The 19,840-nt window shown below is 39.7% G+C and overlaps 1 protein-coding gene across 1 annotated transcript in view; it reads right to left on the bottom strand.

Annotated features, from left to right (window-relative positions):
* Positions 1-19,840, bottom strand: part of mtrex (Mtr4 exosome RNA helicase) — a 44,109-nt gene that overhangs the window by 13,542 nt on the left and 10,727 nt on the right. The window contains exons 12-16 of the mRNA XM_034192437.1: positions 16,361-16,440; positions 13,771-13,881; positions 12,983-13,084; positions 1,495-1,620; positions 39-189 (exon numbers count right to left, since the gene is read on the bottom strand). Coding sequence (XP_034048328.1) covers positions 39-189; positions 1,495-1,620; positions 12,983-13,084; positions 13,771-13,881; positions 16,361-16,440 — 570 coding nt within the window. The remainder of the gene's footprint in view (positions 1-38; positions 190-1,494; positions 1,621-12,982; positions 13,085-13,770; positions 13,882-16,360; positions 16,441-19,840) is intronic.

Raw genomic sequence — 19,840 nt, 5'->3', positions numbered from 1 at the left:
TGTGATTCTAGCGTGGCGGGTCGGCTACATATACTTACTCTCCACTATACCAGGTAAAGCTCTATAGTGTTGGAATTGGTAGAAAGATTTCTCCAGCATGTACTCTGGGTTGATCTCCTCCACACGCAGCAGGTGGAGCACCATGTTGTACGTGAGGTGGAACGCACTGTTCAAGGGGTCGGCTGAGCCCTGCACAGCACAAAAATAATTAAAATTAATAAAATGATTTTTTTTTTTTATTAATAAAATCACATTTAAAAAGACACTCAGGTATTTTGACAACATAAACAGATATGGCATATTAACTGGGCTAAAAGTCATGCTTTTAAATAAATTGATCACCCAAGTGAAAAGATGAACCCTAACATCTAAAAACTGAGCCTAGATTGTATTAGGTGTAATTCTCCTTTAGCAACAGCGCAGTTATGTCTCCATGACCAGGTAATTGCTAAGAAGATGCATATAACTGATTTTGCTTGCAGACAGGCATTCTTGTTGAATGAAGCAGTAGCACCATATTTCAAAAGTAAATGTGACTTATAGACTGATGTAACATATGTCCCCCCCCCCTTCCATTTTATTTATTTATTTTTTTTGGCAGATGAGACTTGTACTACAATGTGACATACAATAAAGAAAATATGGTGCTATTAGCACTGCAGGAGCTAAATACAGACAGACTGAAATCACTTTCACCAAACAGGACTCTTATCACACTTTGAAACTCCAGAACCACAGATTATGTGCTAGGAAGAGTTATCCCAGAAAACCTGGGCAGTGCACCCTGAGACAGTGCCAGCAAACTGTTTTACAATACCACAAGCATTTTCACAATCTACTCAACTGTGACAGGGCAGCACAGTAACAAATGTTTCAATCCAAACATTAAAGAACAGCTCGTGGTTCCTTATGGCTGTATGCTGTCAAAATTTGAGTAAAAGCTGCATTATCCATAGAAAGAACAACTGTGCCGTCACTTCAGACAAATTCCAGTGATTCATTCTAACACATTCTCTGCAATGTAGTCAGAACATACACTTCATTGATGGACTGAAGGAGCACACCCAGAGAGCGCTGCAGAGGTTTACACAGATGTGACAGATGACTCAGGGCTTCATTCTCAATGATCACAAAGAGCAGTGCCCTTGGTGGACACCAGACCTAGGCTCTGGAAATGAAATAAACTGACAAACTATTCGACCACATCTGCTTCTAATCTGCATCATGCATGTGAAGATCAGGTTATTATTCCCAACAAGAAGCCCTTACATGTCCATGCAACAGACAAAGGTATATTTAACAAAATCGTGCTTCTTCGACCGATCTCGTGCCTCAGACTTGCACAATCAAATCAAGCCTGGGTCTTTCACTGGTGGTGTGCAACTGGGGGAATTGACTCCTTTTTCTATTAATTCAACACATTTTAGAGGGTGCGTGTCTCAGCTTTTGCCAAAGCCTTGGAATACTGTGCGCAGTAAATGTTTCAATTGATACCTTGAGCAGCTGCTTTCCAACAGCCGGGCTCATCTTCTCATCCACCATAAAAATAACAATTCCTCTGTCGTCCATTCCTCTTCTGCCAGCACGTCCCGACATCTGGATGTACTCACCGGATGTAATCTGGATCACGTGAAAACACATTAATATTACAAACGAGGCAGTTTGTTAGTATATACACTGCTATGTTGTGTATATTTGTCATCACTCAAACGGTAAAATGATTTGACCTCCTTTACACTCACAACTTTATAGTGACGACACATTTTGTGGGAAGGGGTGAAGCACTGTGATATTCTAAAGGCATGTAAAGTATTTCTGCCATTAAGGCCAAATCATACTTAAGCAGATGATGAAACAGTCAAGTTAGAGAAAGATTTACCCCACCCCCAAAAAAGAAAGCCCCTGAGGAGTGTGTCTGCTTCACACATGGGTCTAGTAACATTCTGGAGTCTAGAGATCTTTGGAGAACAAATAATAATAGTTAAAAAGATATATGGTACTTGTACTGCTGTGATCGTGTCTGTACTTCAGGTGTAGTGTGGGATCAGTTCTCAATTTGGAACACGGCTTAGTGGAAGAAAAATGTGGGGTATGTCAGTGTGTTAAGTGCCTGCGTGGAGCTTTGGCTCCATCTGAGTCTCCAGATGTTACAGATGAAGCGCTTGGATGGCAGATTATGCTCTCATTCTCTTCCAAGTCTGAAAGTGTGTGCGCACATATGAGCTGGAAATGCACAAGTATGATGAAGTGAAGATGAGGAGTGCTTCTAAGTGACTGCAGCTCCACATCCAGGCCCCGAGCTCTTCTAAACACTACGTGGCTGTCTATGTGGCGCAAGAGGCTGCAGCACTTCAAGACCTTATAAAGGCCTCGGAGCTCCACACGGGCCCATGCTGCAGATTTACAGACACCGCTTTGGTTTTTTGTCATTTATTAACAAAACCTTGCTTATGTATCTCACTTAATAGAAGTTTACAGGCCAGGTAGCAGTGTTGGATCAAAAACACAACCATCTCGTTAAAGTTTTCCAAGGTGGATGACTGGTCTGTATGCAACGTGCACAAGAGCAGCGTCAAAACCGCAGTTCCCAGCAATGAGGTACTTGTTGCATGTCGGTGTACAAAACACAGTATTAATCTTCGACTTTATAAGAACAACAACAAAAAAAGAATGGCGTGGACGTCACAGCTCAGCGGGTATGACCCAATAACTACTTTGAGGAGAATACCACGGTTTGAAAAACGCCACAGTTTCAAATCAAGAATGTTCAAAGTTTCCAGTATGAGGTCTATAAAACAGCTTGTGAACTTTGCATAGTTGAAACACGTGTGTCATGATAAAGGAGTGTGGGAATATTCTGGTTATACACACACACACACACAACTCAGAGGTGAAAAGTCATGCAATTACACGCAGAGTATTTTTAGTGATTAAAAGGGGAAACCAGCGCATCACCCACGGCTCTTTGCTAATCAATTTCACCGGGCCCTACGCAGGGAGCTGTGCTAGCTATATTAATGAAATAAATACTGTAGGTTTGCTCAAGAGGGTGATAACTTGGCTAATAAACACAAGCATCACTCACAGTGAAAGCTCACAGCACGATGTTAACACTATACGAGGTCTGTTAGAAAAGTATCCGACCTTTTTATTTTTTTCAAAAACCATATGGATTTGAATCACGTGTGATTGCATCAGCCAAGCTTGAACCTTCGTGTGCATGCATGAGTTTTTTCACGCCTGTCGGTTGCATCATTCGCCTGTGAGCAGGCTTTGTGTGAGCAGTGGTCACCCCTCTCGTCGGATTTTTATTGCAAATAAATGTCTGAACGATTTGGAGCTTTGCTGCATCAATTTTTTCCAGAAACTGTGAGAGACCTCCAGGTGGACACCATTCGGAAAATTCAGATGGCTTTCAGGGACGATTTTATGGGGTGAGGCTTCATCACGGAATTCCTCCGCACGTCTGTCTCAATGTGCCGAAAAAGTGCTGATGTCCACGTCTTCCGCAATTCCTGTGTTAGTCAGACGACGTCCCGGATAAAACACAGTGACCAGTTTGGAAATGAACGGCACATTCCACTGTTACAGGAGTTTTTGTGACAAAGTGACAAAGTTTTTTTATTCGGCACACAAAATATTCAAATAGAAAAAACTGAACAATTCCACAAACAAACAGAGACAAAACTAGTGAGTCCGAAAGGGTGTGGGCTGAAGCAAAGCTTATTAGCGCCCACCCCTGCTAGTACAAGTCCAACAATTCTAATCAGTCATATTTACATAAATATAAATTCACTACTACATGTCGACACAGACATACACATCAATATACTATTCACTTATAATTATATTTATATAGTACCAGATCACAAGAAAGTCGAATCAAGGCACTTTACGCCAGTAAGGACTAACCTTACCAACCCCCAGAGCAAGCACTAGGCAACTGTGGTGAGGAAAAACTCCCTATAAGGAAGAAACCTCAAGCAGACCAGGCTCTTGGGGGTGACCCTCTGCTTGGGCTGTGCCATATATACCTATATACATACGTATATACTTTACAAACATAAATATATACATACATATACACAGTCACTTATATACATATACACCTACCCATATCTATATATCTACATACGCATATACATACCCACACATTCAAATATACAATAAGTCCCACTTATAAATTGAACATTCCATATAAATCAAATTATATTTGCTTCTTTATGATACTTAGACATAATGTTCTTTTTGAGTAGTTTCTTAAATCTCACTAAGGTACTACTCATTCTAACCTCTGTTGAACATTTGTTCCATTTCCTCACCCCAACCACAGACACACAAAAACCCTTTACATTTGTTCTTACTAGTGGTTTCATAAAAATTGCACAACCTCTTAAACTATATCTGGATTCCCTCAATCGGAACAGACTCTGGACATGTCTCGGTAAGGCTTGGTTTTTCGCTCGAAATAAAGTTTGAATTGTAATGTAATCGACCAAATCAATGAATTTTAATAAATTTAAAGACACAAATAGAGAATGAGTTGGTTCACGATATTGTTTATTGCAGATGATTCGTAAGGCTCGTTTTTGCAAAAGGAATATTGGATTGGTATTTGATTTGTAAGTGTTTCCCCATGACTCAACACAATATGTCATATATGGTACCATCAGAGAATGATATAAAGTAAGTAACCCTTCTTGCGGCAGTAGGTCTTTGGCTTTATACAAAATGGCTATAGTTTTTGACTATTTTGATTTCACATAATTTATATGTGGTTTCCAGCTAAGTTTATTATCAATTATAATACCTAAAAATTTATTCTCTGTTACTAACCCAATTTCCTTATTGTTTATAGTTAAATGTTTACATTTGGGTGCCTGTTTATTTCCAAATATAATACATTTAGTTTTCCCAAGGTTGAGTGACAACTTATTAGCATCAAACCAAACCTTAAATTTTCCAGTTCTTTCTCCCCTATGTCCAGAAGCTGTTCAAGATTTTCACCGCTACAGAACACAGTTGTATCATCCGCAAAAAGGACACATCTCAGTGAACTCGACACCCAACTTATATCATTTATATAGATTATAAACAACAAAGGACCCAGCACTGAGCCCTGCGGCACCCCACATGTGACATCCCTGAGTTCAGAATTTGTATTACTGAATTGAACATACTGAAATCTGCCTTGTAAATAACTAGCTATCCATTCATATGCCAGACCTCTGATTCCATATTTCTGCAGTTTTCTTAATAGTATTCCATGGTTAATTGTGTCAAACGCTTTCTGTAAATAAAAAAAAACACCTATTGTGTATTGTTTATTGTCAATTGCAGTTGCTATACTTTCCACAAAGTCCATCAAAGCATGTGATGTAGTTCGAGACCTTCTGAATCCATACTGTTCTTCACAAATGATGTTATACTTCAGTAAATAATCATTTAATCTTTTAGCAAATATTTTTTCCAAAATTTTGGAAAATTGTGGCAGGAGTGATATAGGTCTATAATTAGAAAATGTGTGTTTGTCACCAGTTTTAAACAGAGGAATTACTTTGGCTATTTTCATTTGAGAAGGAAATTTACCAGTACTTAGTGACATATTGCAAATATAATTGAACGGTTTTACTATACAATCAATAACTTTTTTAATAAAGCCATATCCAAATTATTAAAATCAGTCGATTTCTTACTTTTTGAACCATGAACCAGATCAAGTAGTTCCCTTTCATGAGTACCACCAATGAACATTGAAACAGATTTGTTAAACGTTGAATTATTTACCCAGAAGTTATTAGTTGATGAGTCAATTTTACTGGCAAGATTTTTACCCACATTAACAAAGTATTCATTAAAGTGTTCAGCAATAGACTCGTCGTTATCAATCGTGATGTAGTTGTTACTCTGAAAAAATGAAGGATAATCTCTAGTTACTCTATTCTTTTTTACTATTTCATTTAATATGTTCCATGTGTTTTTGATGTTATTTCTATTTTTGACAAGTAACTCATTATAATATGTTTTTTTACTGAGTCTCATGATATTGATTAACTTCTTATATGTTTTATACTTACTTTCAGCTTCCTTAGTTCGTAGTTTTATGAATTGTTTATATAGTACGTTTTTCTTTTTACATGCCCTCTGAAGTCCCTTAGTTATCCATGGTTTGTTGCTATATTGATTTCTATATATTTTGTCAACAAATGGACAGTGTTTATTATACAAACTGGAAAAAATGGAAATGAAAGCATCATATGACCTGTCAACATCATCAACAAAAACATCTGACCAATTCTGACTTGATAAATCCTCCCTTAAATTATCAATTGTTTCAGGTGTTACTTTTCTACTCATGAATTTGATATTGCTTCGATACATACAACAACCCTCCAATGCAAAGACTGAGAAAACTGGCAAGTGATCACTGATATCACTGACCAGTAGTCCCCCACTAAGATTACCGGATATAACGTTAGTTAAAATATTGTCAATGAGAGTTGTTGTATCCATAGTTATTCTGCTAGGATGAATAATGGTTGGAAACAGTCCTAAACAGTACAAGGTGTTTATAAATGAGGTAATTTGTGGATGATTGTGAGGGTTTAAAAAAAATCTATATTGAAATCTCCACAGACAAATAAATGCTTATTTCTGTTGATTTTGTTGTACATTCCTAAGATAATGTCTTCAAAGGTGTCAATATTTGTCCCAGGAGCTCTGTAAATGCAACTAACAACTATGTTTTTGGAGTTTATAGATGTAATTTCTATGGTAACACATTCCATGATGTTGTCCACTGTAAATGACATGTTGTTAATGAGTTTACAGTTATAATCTGACCTTACAAACAATGCAACACCTCCGCCCCTTCTCGTCTGCCTATTAACCAGGAACAATTCATAACCATCAAGATATACCAGATCTTTATTATCCTCATTTAACCATGTTTCTGAAATTGCAATAACTGAAAAACGTTTTTTGGATGTTTTCAAACAATCATTAATAGTGGACAGATTACGAGAAAGACTTCTGCTGTTGAAATGTATAATTGAAAAATCTTCATCATTGATTTTATAATTTTTGAGTTGTTCTTCTGTAAAATATTTGCACTGTCTCACAATATTCTCACTGAAAAAGGTATCAGGATCATTTTCAGATTCGAAGGGGTGGTTAGCAGAGTTATTATAATTAAATGTATCTAGACAGAGCTCCTGGGCAGAAATAAACAGATCATTATCCTTAGTCATTATGTCTCTCTTGTCTCCGGGTGTAGATGATGTGGATGAGTGGGTTGCTCCAGTCTGCATCATGGTGCTGTGATGTGTTTGAGTCCTCATACCTATTGTTCATATTTGTCCAGCTCCTCGATGTTCCTTATTGCCATAACCTTTGCTTGTTCAGGTGATCCGTTCAGTTTGATGAATATTTTACAGTTTGAAGTCCATGTGTGCTGGATTTTTCCCTGTTTCTTTACGAAGCGTGCTTTCCTGGCGATGTCGGCATTCCGTTTGGTGAGATGTTCATTGATGAATACATTTGTCCCTTTCAGTTTTCTTCCTTGTTTTAACAGTGCTGTTTTGTGTTTTCTGTTGATGAATCTCATGATGACGGTTCGTTTATCACCGTCATTTCTCCAGGGCAGAGGGTGGCACGCTTCAATGTTATTTAAATCCATTTCTATACCTTTAGATAGGAGGAAATCAGCAACCTGTTTTTCCACAGAGCTGACCTCCTGTTCACTGGGCTCCCCTCCGCTCTCATCTGTTACCGCCCGTGCGTAGGACCGTGGTTTGATGTGAAGACCTGTGATGATGACGTCGTTAATTCTGGTGTACTGCTCCAATTCAGCCACTCTATTTTCCAGCTGCACCAGATGCCGGTCTTTCTCGGCGTTCTGGAGCCGTAATGCCTTCACCTCCTCCACCAGATCCATGATTGATTTCTGTTGCTGCTTCACAACAGAAATCTCCTCTGATAGAAAGTCCAGAGATTTTTTAATATCGTCACCTTCCTCCGCTGTCAGAACCTTCTTAGGCCCCATGGTCGGCTTATGAGCAGCTTGTCGATCGCCGATGTTAACAGCCTGCGTTGTTTGTGACCGGGATGGATCTGCAGTGCGCTGGTGCCGCGCGGCCTCGGTGTTTCCACGCTGATGGATCCGCGGTGGCTGCACGAGGCCTCGGGGAAGCGGCACTCGTGACGCGCGGCTTTAATAACGCAGCGCGCGGCCTCAGTGAATTCACCACGTTGGGCCTCGGACGTTGTTGCTGTCCAGTCGCGGGGCTAAGTTGCCGGTTGAGGTGGTATTCCCACTGTCCGGGTTGGCAAACACCGGCGTGGCAGATGGCAACTACAAACACCACCTCTGAAAACTCAGGTACAAACTTTTTGCAGCTCGCTCTGACGACACGCAGCTCTCTGACTGACACGCAGCTCTCTGACTGACACACGCCATGGAAAGAGGAGCGGAGGAATTCCGCGCGTCACGGCGGTGCTGCATGGCGCAAAGCAACGTCGTGATGAAGCCTCACAGGACATGTTCTGGCATGTCCAGGCTCATCCACAATTTTTCGGATAGTCACACGACTGAAAACCCACCGACAGCTGTCTGAAAGCCATCTCAAAGCCGTCCTGTGAGACCAACACGGAGGTGGTTTTATATATATATATATATATATATATATATATATATATATATATATATATATATAGTGGTGGGCACAGATAACCAAAAAAATAACTTCGATAACAGATAATCAGATACCTGAAAAGTTATCTTTGATAAAGATAAACCGATAAACCACCCAAAAATGTATCAGAAGTTACAGATAATCGATAAATTCCAGTATTGTCTCTGGTACATTTGCAATTACTAAGAAGCTGAAATTGACTTTTAACACGATTGCTTTTGAAAGCATCAAAAGCGACAAAAGACACAAAGAATGAGCCAATATTTCCATGTTCGACCATGCTGCCCCCTGTAGGAAGCTGCACAGAAAAATCCTGAGAGCACCCACAAAATCAGCTCTCTACTAATCATAATGCTCCGGTCAGGTGGAGGTCTTGACAAATAAAGTCATACTAACTTTTGGTTTTGTGAAAATACTGATAGAATAACTCCATTAATGTCAATTCTGTCATTTGTACAAAGTTAAAATATAACATATCTTTTAATGTTGAATAATGCACTAATTCTGAGGTTTTGTAACAAACACAGAACACAAAGCATTCTGGGTAAAAGTGCCTCTGCTAAACACTGATTGGTTCAGTCATTCATTATGTAAACCAACACGTTAATGTGACGTGTGTCGGTTTAAAGATAAATGTGCTTTTGTAAAATATTCCATTTTTACGGAGCCCTGGAAGTGTCATCACAAAATGTTTTGCATGTGGAGAGAATGTGCGCACGTTTTATTAGTGCCGTGCGCACGTTTTATGATGTTGTAAAACGTGCACTCAATATTAGTAAGTAAGTAAGTAAAATTTATTTATATAGTGCCTTTCACAGACATAAGTCACAAAGCACTTCACAGGTTAAAATGCAATAATAAATAATAAAAACATAGATGAAACAAAGGACAAGGTTAACAATTGGTCAGTTCTGAAAAGCCTTATCTTGACACATAAATGTTGGCTTTACACTGTGCATGTTTTGGCCATTTTTCAGATGATTTTTCATTTGTGCGAGAATTTTGGGCCGAGTTTCAGATTAATCGCGCATCCTGCATCGTGTAGTGGAGTAACAAGCTTTAACATTTCACGACCACCTCCTGCTGCTGAAGAGCTACAAGCATCCAACCGCAGAGTTGTCTTGTAATTTTTTTTTGTTGTTGTTGTTTTTAAACTTAATTTGTAAAAAAAAAAAAAAAAAAAAAAAAAAAAAAAGCCATTTGCAAAGCCAAAAAGTTGATTTGACCACCATCTGATAACCGGGTCAAAATAAATAGAACACTGCCATCTACTGGTACCCAGACGCTTAGTACTTGGGGCGAATACTGCCATGAACACTACTGGCCAGTAGATGGCAGTAGCGGCCTTGAAAACTTGCCGAACAAAATTCCAGATAATCCGTGTCTGCTACATTTAAGATGCGTGGAATTTAACAAACGAAATACAATAACGTCTATAAACCCAGAGAATATATTCACGAGAGTTTTAGGCACTAGAGTTTAAAGCTGTTGTCCATGGAGCCTGAACAGAGTGTCTGAAATGCATTTGTCCTGAACGTCTGAGATTACCCTATGCTACCCATAATGCATTGCTACCGGGCACAGCATGTGCTCACAAAACCTTAAAAATTAGGACATTACTTTAAAACGAAAACATATATCTGATATTTTCACTTTATAAAACTTCAGGCATGACTATTTTAAATAACTTGTCCAAAATGAGTAGGTTAAAATCTGAACCATAAGTTAAAAATGTATGCGTCTGGATGACTTGGGTGATACTGTGATATAGTGATATAATGACATGTCTATCTCGGCTTTCAATGCTTACCAGTCCAGTAAGTATCAGTGAAATTGTGGAGAGCTGGACATGTCCAAACTTGTCCTCTGACACGCCGAAACGGAGGTGTTCCTTTGTCTCGCTTCCAAAGCGAATCAGTTGTGACACGCGAAGCCTCCACGTGGCTTTCCATGAGAAAATCTCTTGTTAAAAGTGAAATATGCCGGAAAATGGCTGATGTCCAGCTCTTGTGATAACCAGAGAAAGAGCACACGACGTTCTCGTATCCACAGAGCCATCAGCTCAGAAATGGTCCGGTGGCTTGTGCCGTGTCGTCGCAGTTCGGAGCGCGGCGCGCTGAGCGTCCTTAAAGCTGTACTACCAGACCTTATTCTCTGTGAAGCCTGTAAACTTTTCACCGAAAGCCAGATACATTTTTCGAATGGTTTCCAGGTGCCAGTCTCTAACAGCTTCTGAAAAAATTCTGATGGAAAAAAAGTCCTTTTCATTCCGCCATTTCCAGACAATGAAAATCCGAAGACGGGGCGGGACCACTCCTTCCACAAGGTGTGCTCACAGGCGAATGATGTCACCGACAGGCGTGGAAAAACTCACACATGCGCACAAGGGTTCAAGCTTGTCTGACGTGAAAACATATGAATCAAATCCATATAGTTTAAAAAAAAATAAAAAGGTACGCTACTTTATGGACAGACCTCGTGTATATTTATATATATATATACTCAACAAAAATATAAATGCAACACTTTTGGTTTTGCTCCCATTTTGTATGAGATGAACTCAAAGATCTAAAACTCTTTCCACATACACAATATCACCATTTCCCTCAAATATTGTTCACAAACCAGTCTAAATCTGTGATAGTGAGCACTTCTCCTTTGCTGAGATAATCCATCCCACCTCACAGGTGTGCCATATCAAGATGCTGATTAGACACCATGATTAGTGCACAGGTGTGCCTTAGACTGCCCACAATAAAAGGCCACTCTGAAAGGTGCAGTTTTGTTTTATTGGGGGGGATACCAGTCAGTATCTGGTGTGACCACCATTTGCCTCATGCAGTGCAACACATCTCCTTGGCATCATCCGTGAAGAGAACACCTCTCCAACGTGCCAAACACCAGCGAATGTGAGCATTTGCCCACTCAAGTCGGTTACGACGATGAACTGGAGTCAGGTCGAGACCCCGATGAGGACGACGAGCATGCAGATGAGCTTCCCTGAGACGGTTTCTGACAGTTTGTGCAGAAATTCTTTGGTTATGCAAACCGATTGTTTCAGCAGCTGTCCGAGTGGCTGGTCTCAGATGATCTTGGAGGTGAACATGCTGGATGTGGAGGTCCTGGGCTGGTGTGGTTACACGTGGTCTGCGGTTGTGAGGCTGGTTGGATGTACTGCCAAATTCTCTGAAACGCCTTTGGAGACGGCTTATGGTAGAGAAATGAACATTCAATACGCGAGCAACAGCTCTGGTTGACATTCCTGCTGTCAGCATGCCAATTGCATGCTCCCTCAAATCTTGCGACATCTGTGGCATTGTGCTGTGTGATAAAACTGCACCTTTCAGAGTGGCCTTTTATTGTGGGCAGTCTAAGGCACACCTGTGCACTAATCATGGTGTCTAATCAGCATCTTGATATGGCACACCTGTGAGGTGGGATGGATTATCTCAGCAAAGGAGAAGTGCTCACTATCACAGATTTAGACTGGTTTGTGAACAATATTTGAGGGAAATGGTGATATTGTGTATGTGGAAAGAGTTTTAGATCTTTGAGTTCATCTCATACAAAATGGGAGCAAAACCAAAAGTGTTGCGTTTATATTTTTGTTGAGTATATATATATATATATATATATATATATATAAAACAGACAGGTCAAGGTCCCCACCATTACTTAGTAATAGAACACTGTGCCAAAAAACAGCCCCAAATTTTCATGTGTTAAATTTACACAAGCACAGTATTTCCATTTGAATGATGGACAGCAGCAGAGCATCCAAAAATTGCCAGGTCATAACGGAGCTGAAAATGTTGACTATGTTTCAAGAATCACCCAAAAGTTATATAGTGTCGGGCAAAACCAGAAGATGTGCAAGTGTTCCGTTCACAGAATGACGTTTATCACACTCTACAACTAATTACAACAAACTTCAGTATTACTTCCATCTTAGGTGAATAGAGCTATTAAACACAGCAACTGCAACTTTAAAACACAACATACTGTGATGTGCACTTTAGCCGTTCTGTTCTGTTCTTATGAAATAATGAAGAAAATGTTTGGACTAGACGTTCAATTCAACTGAATGAAGACACTGTCTCTTCTGTGTATTATGTGGGCACAGCTCAGTTATTTCTCAGATCTACATGACTGTGTGATCTGTACACTGCAGGAAGGGTGTGTGCTTCCTCTATTAAACTAAACATGGTGTCTCTGAAACTGCTAATAACCAACAGGATAGCAACCACTATCACAGGAACACATGTGATACTGTAAATGTGTGTTCTTACAAAGCGGTGATTCTTGCCATCAAACTTCCGTGCGCTGGTAAAAAGCACGGTGCGTGCTGGCATGTTGATGCCCATTGCAAATGTCTCTGTGGCAAACAAGGCCTGCATGAAGAATAACAGACATTAAAACAGAGTCTTCTCTACATTCAACCAATTTTAATATGGCTCGGTTATTCGTCTACAAACTGAAATGATTCCATTCTGGTAGATATCCCTCATGTCTCTGCAGTCTATGGCATAACAGCAACAGCTACAACTTATGTTGACTCTATTCAGTTCAACAACTTTACTACAATTAGGGCTGTCCAATGTGGGGCTTGTGATCCACATTTGGCCCGCCTTTGCAATCTCTCAGGAATCAGTAAATTTCTATTAAGCAAACTCAATTCAAGTGCTTTTATCATGATGAAACTTTAATTTACATTTAGAATACATTTCTACAATATATAATGCATTTAATTGTAATTGCATGTAATTAACACAAAATAAATATTTCCTTTTGGCCCATGGGCCTCCATCCAGATTCATTTTTGGCTTTTCAAGGAAAAGACTCAGTCTGTCACTTTCCCTCTTCCTTGTTTCCAATCACACCATTTACGTGTCTGTTGACTGGATAATATAAAGCTGCTGTTTATGTATATTCATAATAATTAAACATAAACTGTATATGTCAATCAATATTAATCTGGGGAAAAATTAAAGCTACAGCACATAACTAAAGAAGTGATTTGATGCTCAGATATGTGAGCTGCTCTGGCCAGATTAGACAGAATATGTGTGTCTCCTACCTTGAGCAGCCCTTCAGAAAAAAGGATTTCTATAGTTTCTTTCAGGATAGGCAGCAGGCCTCCATGGTGGATTCCTATCCCTCTCTTCAACAGTGGCAGCACATGTTCCACCTGACATTCCACAAGGACACATCATTTGAGAGGTCATGGCCCTATTTGTGTAGTCAATGTCATCAGTACCAAACAGGAAGAAACTAAATGCCTAAAGTGTCAGTTTGACATGTCAATGGATTTGCTCTTGGAATAGAGCCAATAAAAAGCCAGTTCCTCAACTGGGCTTGTATTTAAAACATGAGTACACTTGTATCAAGAGCAGTGTTCAAGTAGTGTTGCAGGCATTTACATCAAGACAGTTACAAGGCTTCTTCACAAATGCATTCAAATTAAACTGTGTAGGAGCTGTAAGTGAGAACACAAATGTTCAAATCATTGAGTGGACATTAAATAGACCTACTGCAGCTCCGTAGACCAAAGCCCACATGACATTCATTGAACACACCCAATCCCTGCAAATGAGTGGGCGTGATGATGTTTCTATCATGCAACTGGTACAAATTCATAACAATACAAACATTTGATAGAGAAGAAGGGCCAGTTACAAAAAGTGCAATGAAAATATCAAATGGGATACAAGATTCATGAATTTCTCTCAGTAAAGGCCTGCCACACCTTGACAATTTAACCTGCGTATGCCGACCATATTAAAACCTCTGGTGCACGCTGCCACACGTCTAATAAATTAATGCAGCTGTCACACCTTGACGATAAACCAGTGTATGCCGGGTGGTTCGGGTTGGTACCGCACGGTGTGGTGCGTGTCAGAAACAGAGTAATTTAACATTACGTTATTTTTTAACTTGGTGGACCATTTTCATTGTGTACAGAATGCTGATGAGTGGACTGGCTGTGGTAAACGCTGCCGTGAATGAATGGTGTGCTGTCTCTTTAGATGTTGAAAGCGCCAAAAATCAGAAGCTTTATGTGGATTCATGTCCATCTGTGATGGTGAATTGGACTGAAATGAACAAGTCAGATTTACTCCGTATGTAAATGAAACAGTCGTTCCGCATGAGGACTGCAGGTTTCAGCCAATTAGTGGCCAGCATTAATGGACGGATTTAGACTCATGAGTAAATTACAAGAAACGTCTGCCAACAAAAACATAACTTACCTACAGCTTATGTTGCATGTGCGGGACGTATGAGTCACATGCTGCTATGCGTTTAAAATTTTCAGCATGCCCAAAATTTTTTGAGGAGCTCAGCTTATTAGAACGGACATCAGCAAGTTTCAGTGTATTTCAACGTGCTCTTAAGTTATAAAGGAGAAGAAAAAAAAACAACTTACCCTTAACTCATTGGAGTTATGCCAGCGTTTCTGAATACGGTTGGCATACGCTGGCTAAATTGTCAAGGTGTGACAGGGCCTTAATAACCGAGACCAAAACTGACCAATTCAAGTATTTCCAGAGCATATCCTCTGTATATCATGCTCTATCTTCCTTACACTCTTGCCAGTCTGTTTTCAGTGGGTGAGGACTGACCTGGGACAGAAACACCACACACTTGGTAAAGAAGGCACAGCAAAGACTCCACTTTCTGAGAATCCTCAGGAAAAATAACAAACCAGAGATTGCTCATGTCTTTTTCCTGCTCTACCATGGACAGCATCATCACATACTGCCTCTGGCAAACGTAGTTTGCCAACTGCATGGTGGCAAACAGGAGAACGCTCCAGAGGGGTACCAAAATGGCAGAAAAGATCACCGAGTGGCCTCTACCCACACTTGGAGACCATCATGGCTCTGACTGTCTCAGGAGAGCCACCACCATCCTAAAGGACTCATCCCACCCTGGACACACTCTGTTTGAGCTGCAGCCATCAGGCAGACAGTGCAGGGCCATTAAAGCAAGTACAAATAGAATGAAAAACAGTTTCTACCCAACTGCTGTTGGCTTTGAATGCCACTGGAACCAAATACATGGCGCACATGCCACACTTGAAATGAGTGCAATATTTGTTAATGTGCAATATCCACTGCCACTAAAATATCCACAGTTCTGTACATACTTTTCTCTTTTTTTTGCGACTATATACTCTTTTTTTTTTTTGTGCTCTGGACATACCTTTTTCATTCTGTTAAATTTTATGTTTATTTTCTTTTCTTCCCCAGACCTTTCAAATCTGTGTGTGGTTTACTCAGGTTCATATTTGCACTAAAAGGTTTGCACTTTACTTTTCGTTGTACTTGTTACAACGACAATAAAGAATCTGTATCTGTACAAGCCTAACACGAACCATGTGCTACTGTCTGTTATGACAACGCCGGACAATATCCAAACCAGATTTTTCAGAAAATGTCTGGAGTTCATGAGAAAAGAAGGGTGGCAGTGGTGGATTCAAAAACACAGCATAGCGCCTTTTAGCACTGGGGGGTGCTATTTTTGCCAGAAGACACAGCAGTAATGACAACGGGCAAACAGTCATACAGACAAACACTATATGTTGAAGCAATACTCCAAGCCGATTAATTTGTTTCAAACATATCACTCAACTGTGAACATATGTAAGAATATTCAGCCCTGCTCACCTGAGGGAGCTTTTTGTCTTCATCTGAAAGACAGTCTATTGCGTTGTTGAACACCTCCTCCACCAGGCGTTTCTCCTCATCTGGAACAAAGAAAACATACAGTACCATACATAATAACATGGTCTCATACCAAATCAGATGTGCATCTCACATAATCAACGAATCTGTTGGCTATTTCTACAATTACAGAATATCAACGTACAGTGCAAAACGAACACTACATTGTATCGGAGCTGAAGGCCACATCTTTTATAGTTATTTGTTTGGTTTGACACTGCGTAAAATCAAATGGGATTTAATTCAAAATGATCTAAAAAAAGAAAATAAAAATCAAATAACTGACCACTTAGACCATCATGCATCCTCTTCCAAGCCACCAAATACAAAGTTTTTGAAGCTATATTAACATTCAAAATGATAAGAGAATGTCAAATTAGATGGAAGGTCACTGTCTGCCTACTATGTTGAAGCAAATGGGTTTCTGCATTTCACACACTAGTAGAGTTAAAAAACAAACAAACAGTAGATCCTCAACACCTCTCCACTGTGCCTAAATTTTAGTATCAGCCCCTACGGCAGAAACACATACAGTAACTGTTTAACAGGTACACATAATTTAATTAGCTTATAATGCGCCAAATCACAGCAATGCCGTCTCAAGGTGCCTTACATAAAACAAGTCAACATAAAATTGAATAAATAATTAAAAATGAATTTAAAAAAAATTCAAATACATAAATAAAAACAGAAGAATAAAACAAATAAAAATAAAAACTATTCATAAGAAAGAGAATAAAAATGGGAGTGCCAAGAAATCAGAAATGCACCCAATTTTTTCTAGTTTGGGAGGTACTGCCACTTAGACACAGGTATAACTTATACAGTGACAAATCACATGCTCGTTATTAAAAATACCACTTATTTATACATGGCTTTCCCAGGAATCAAAGCACTAAATTCCTATGGTGAAAGATTAAATGCAAATAATAAAAAGTACACTACAACAATGCACAAAAATCCCAAATTAAATAGCTGCTATTACACAAAACAAATAAGTTTCACTTATTCTGCAATGCACAAGTGCACAATGGTGCAACTTACACTCGGAAAAATATTGTACTTGTTCTTAAAAATGAATTATATTACTCAACATTTACACGACAGAACGACACTTTGTAAATCAGTCTTCATTGGTGCCATTAAGAATTTTTGTATCCCATCCCATAATGATGATCATATTGCACTGTATTCCTGGTTGGCTAATTCTGTCCATCTCTGCCCACATGAAAGCTTAGTCACAGACCTATCTTTATTCATGAGGCCATTCTAGGACATGTTCCATCTTGTGTGTCAGTAGTAGAAACACGGTGCTCTCCAGAGTCAGAGTATTTATATTTTGAGGCAAAAATGTACTGTTAGTTGAACTATAAAGTCCTAGTACAGAGAAGAGTAGGCTTAGACCAGGGCAAAAACCTCCAAAGTATAAGCAAAGGCTATGGTCTACTCATAAATACAGATTAGAATAAAGCTACAACCACACAAACCACTTCATGTCACAAGTAAGACTCAAAGCAGACTTGTAACATAATGAATATAAATACACGATACAACTGAACAACAGCAACACTCAGGTTAAAAGCCCCATTTCCTGCTGTTGAAGGAAATGGGCCATCACCCCGGCAAGGGGGAGAGACAGATTCTCATCTACTTCTCAATACAGAATCCAGGAATAAGCTCGGGCACCAATGGGTCTCAGGATCTACAGGACTTATTCTGTCATGTCATGTCATTCTGTCATGTCATGGTCTTTTGAAGAAAGCTGTGAATGTGCTTCTATCTGGATTACTTGCACCTAACTTGACCCAGTCACACGTTCTTGGCCTGACCAATGTGAAACATATTAAACCAGGGTTCACAGACTAAGCTCTGTTAAGACTGCTGGATATCTTAATTTGGCCTTTGAGGAATACACCCCCCCCCCCACCAAGAGCACCACTAAGCAGTTTCAGTTTAACTAACAAAATACAGTACATCAAGCTGACATTTTAGCACTTCGATAAAACAAGGCACAAAATATATAAGAGAACAAACATGAAATGAAAGTATACAACAAGCTGGAGTTGACTCCAAGAATAGAATATCATAGCCAAAACGCTTTAGCTTTATCATACCCAAAATAACTAGAACTTTATCCTACAAAGATACTATCTGCTTTGAAACAACTAAATTAATTCACTGGAGAGTGCACATTACCACCAGAATGCATGCTCAGCTGTGCATTGCTACTTTAAGGTGTCCTGACACTTGCATGCACTGTGTTGTGCAGGAGAGTGAACTCATCTTTAACGGGTGTAGCCTGAACGTGAGTGGGGCGCCGGTGCGTGCAACTGCACAAACAGAATTTTGAAATGCTCAAAAAAAAAAAAAAAACCTTTCACACATAAATGTTGTGCAACGTGGTGCGATCTGCTCGCCAACACTACCTGCAGCTCGTCAAGTTGAGTGAAGAAGAAGTGAACAGAGCGAGTGATTGCGTCAGCGCAGCACATCAGAGCGCAGGTCGTCTGAACGATTAAAACAAGATGTTAAATCTGTCATAAACATACTTTTACAGCCGCACACAAGAAGGAAAGAACATGCAACTGTTTTACCAAGCCATTACAATGTAAACATGAAAAATAATTACCTTTTTAGACGGCTGCAAAGGCTTTCTCCAGCTTGCTGAGTGCACGCGTGCGCACGAACAGCCCTAGCTGGAGCGGTCCTCTGTGATTCAGGAAGCGATTAGAGCCAGTTTCAAAAGCCAACTTGCAGAGAAAATGATTAATCTGCTACGAAATAATTATTTTATATATGCAGCGTCCAGCGCAGAGCACGTGGCAGCCGGTGGAACAACGTGCTGCGTCCAACTGGGAACACAGCTGGTGGGATCGTCACAGATGACGTGCGTGCAAGTGCACGGATCAAAGTCCTACAAGTGTCAGGGCACCTTTAGCAGCATACCAGATGCAACCAATGCATAGTCTTGATCTGGGTGAATGTCTTGACAGAGACTGGTGTGCCAATCCTGAATCCACAGCTTACTGACAACTTGTTACAGTTCTATGACTACATTGACCAATTTTCAATGTTTACATTGGTATTCACACTAACATATGCATGACTAAAAAATTTAATTTATATTAGTACATATCTTTGGAGACAAACACCCCATTTCAGAAAGTAAAAGGGGGGAATTCACAACATATATTCTGGATCAATCCAACTATTGTAGTACCACAATTTAGCAGGTTCTTCTTCTTGATTAGATCAATGTTTCTACCATAGTGCAGCAGATAAACAATCCTTCACTTGGTGATGCAAGCATCAGATTTGACATGAATGTTCTTCATAAATTAGTGTTGGAGGAAAAAGTGCTGGCCACTTGAAAATCCAATATGGCAGCCAGGTAGGGGTCAATGAAGAATTGCTCAGGGGTCA

This window comes from Thalassophryne amazonica, chromosome 17 (assembly GCF_902500255.1).
Source record: "Thalassophryne amazonica chromosome 17, fThaAma1.1, whole genome shotgun sequence".
In the NCBI taxonomy this organism is placed as follows: domain Eukaryota; kingdom Metazoa; phylum Chordata; class Actinopteri; order Batrachoidiformes; family Batrachoididae; genus Thalassophryne; species Thalassophryne amazonica.
Note: the sequence above shows the minus strand (reverse complement) of the source record. Positions and strands in the feature narration are given on the sequence as shown.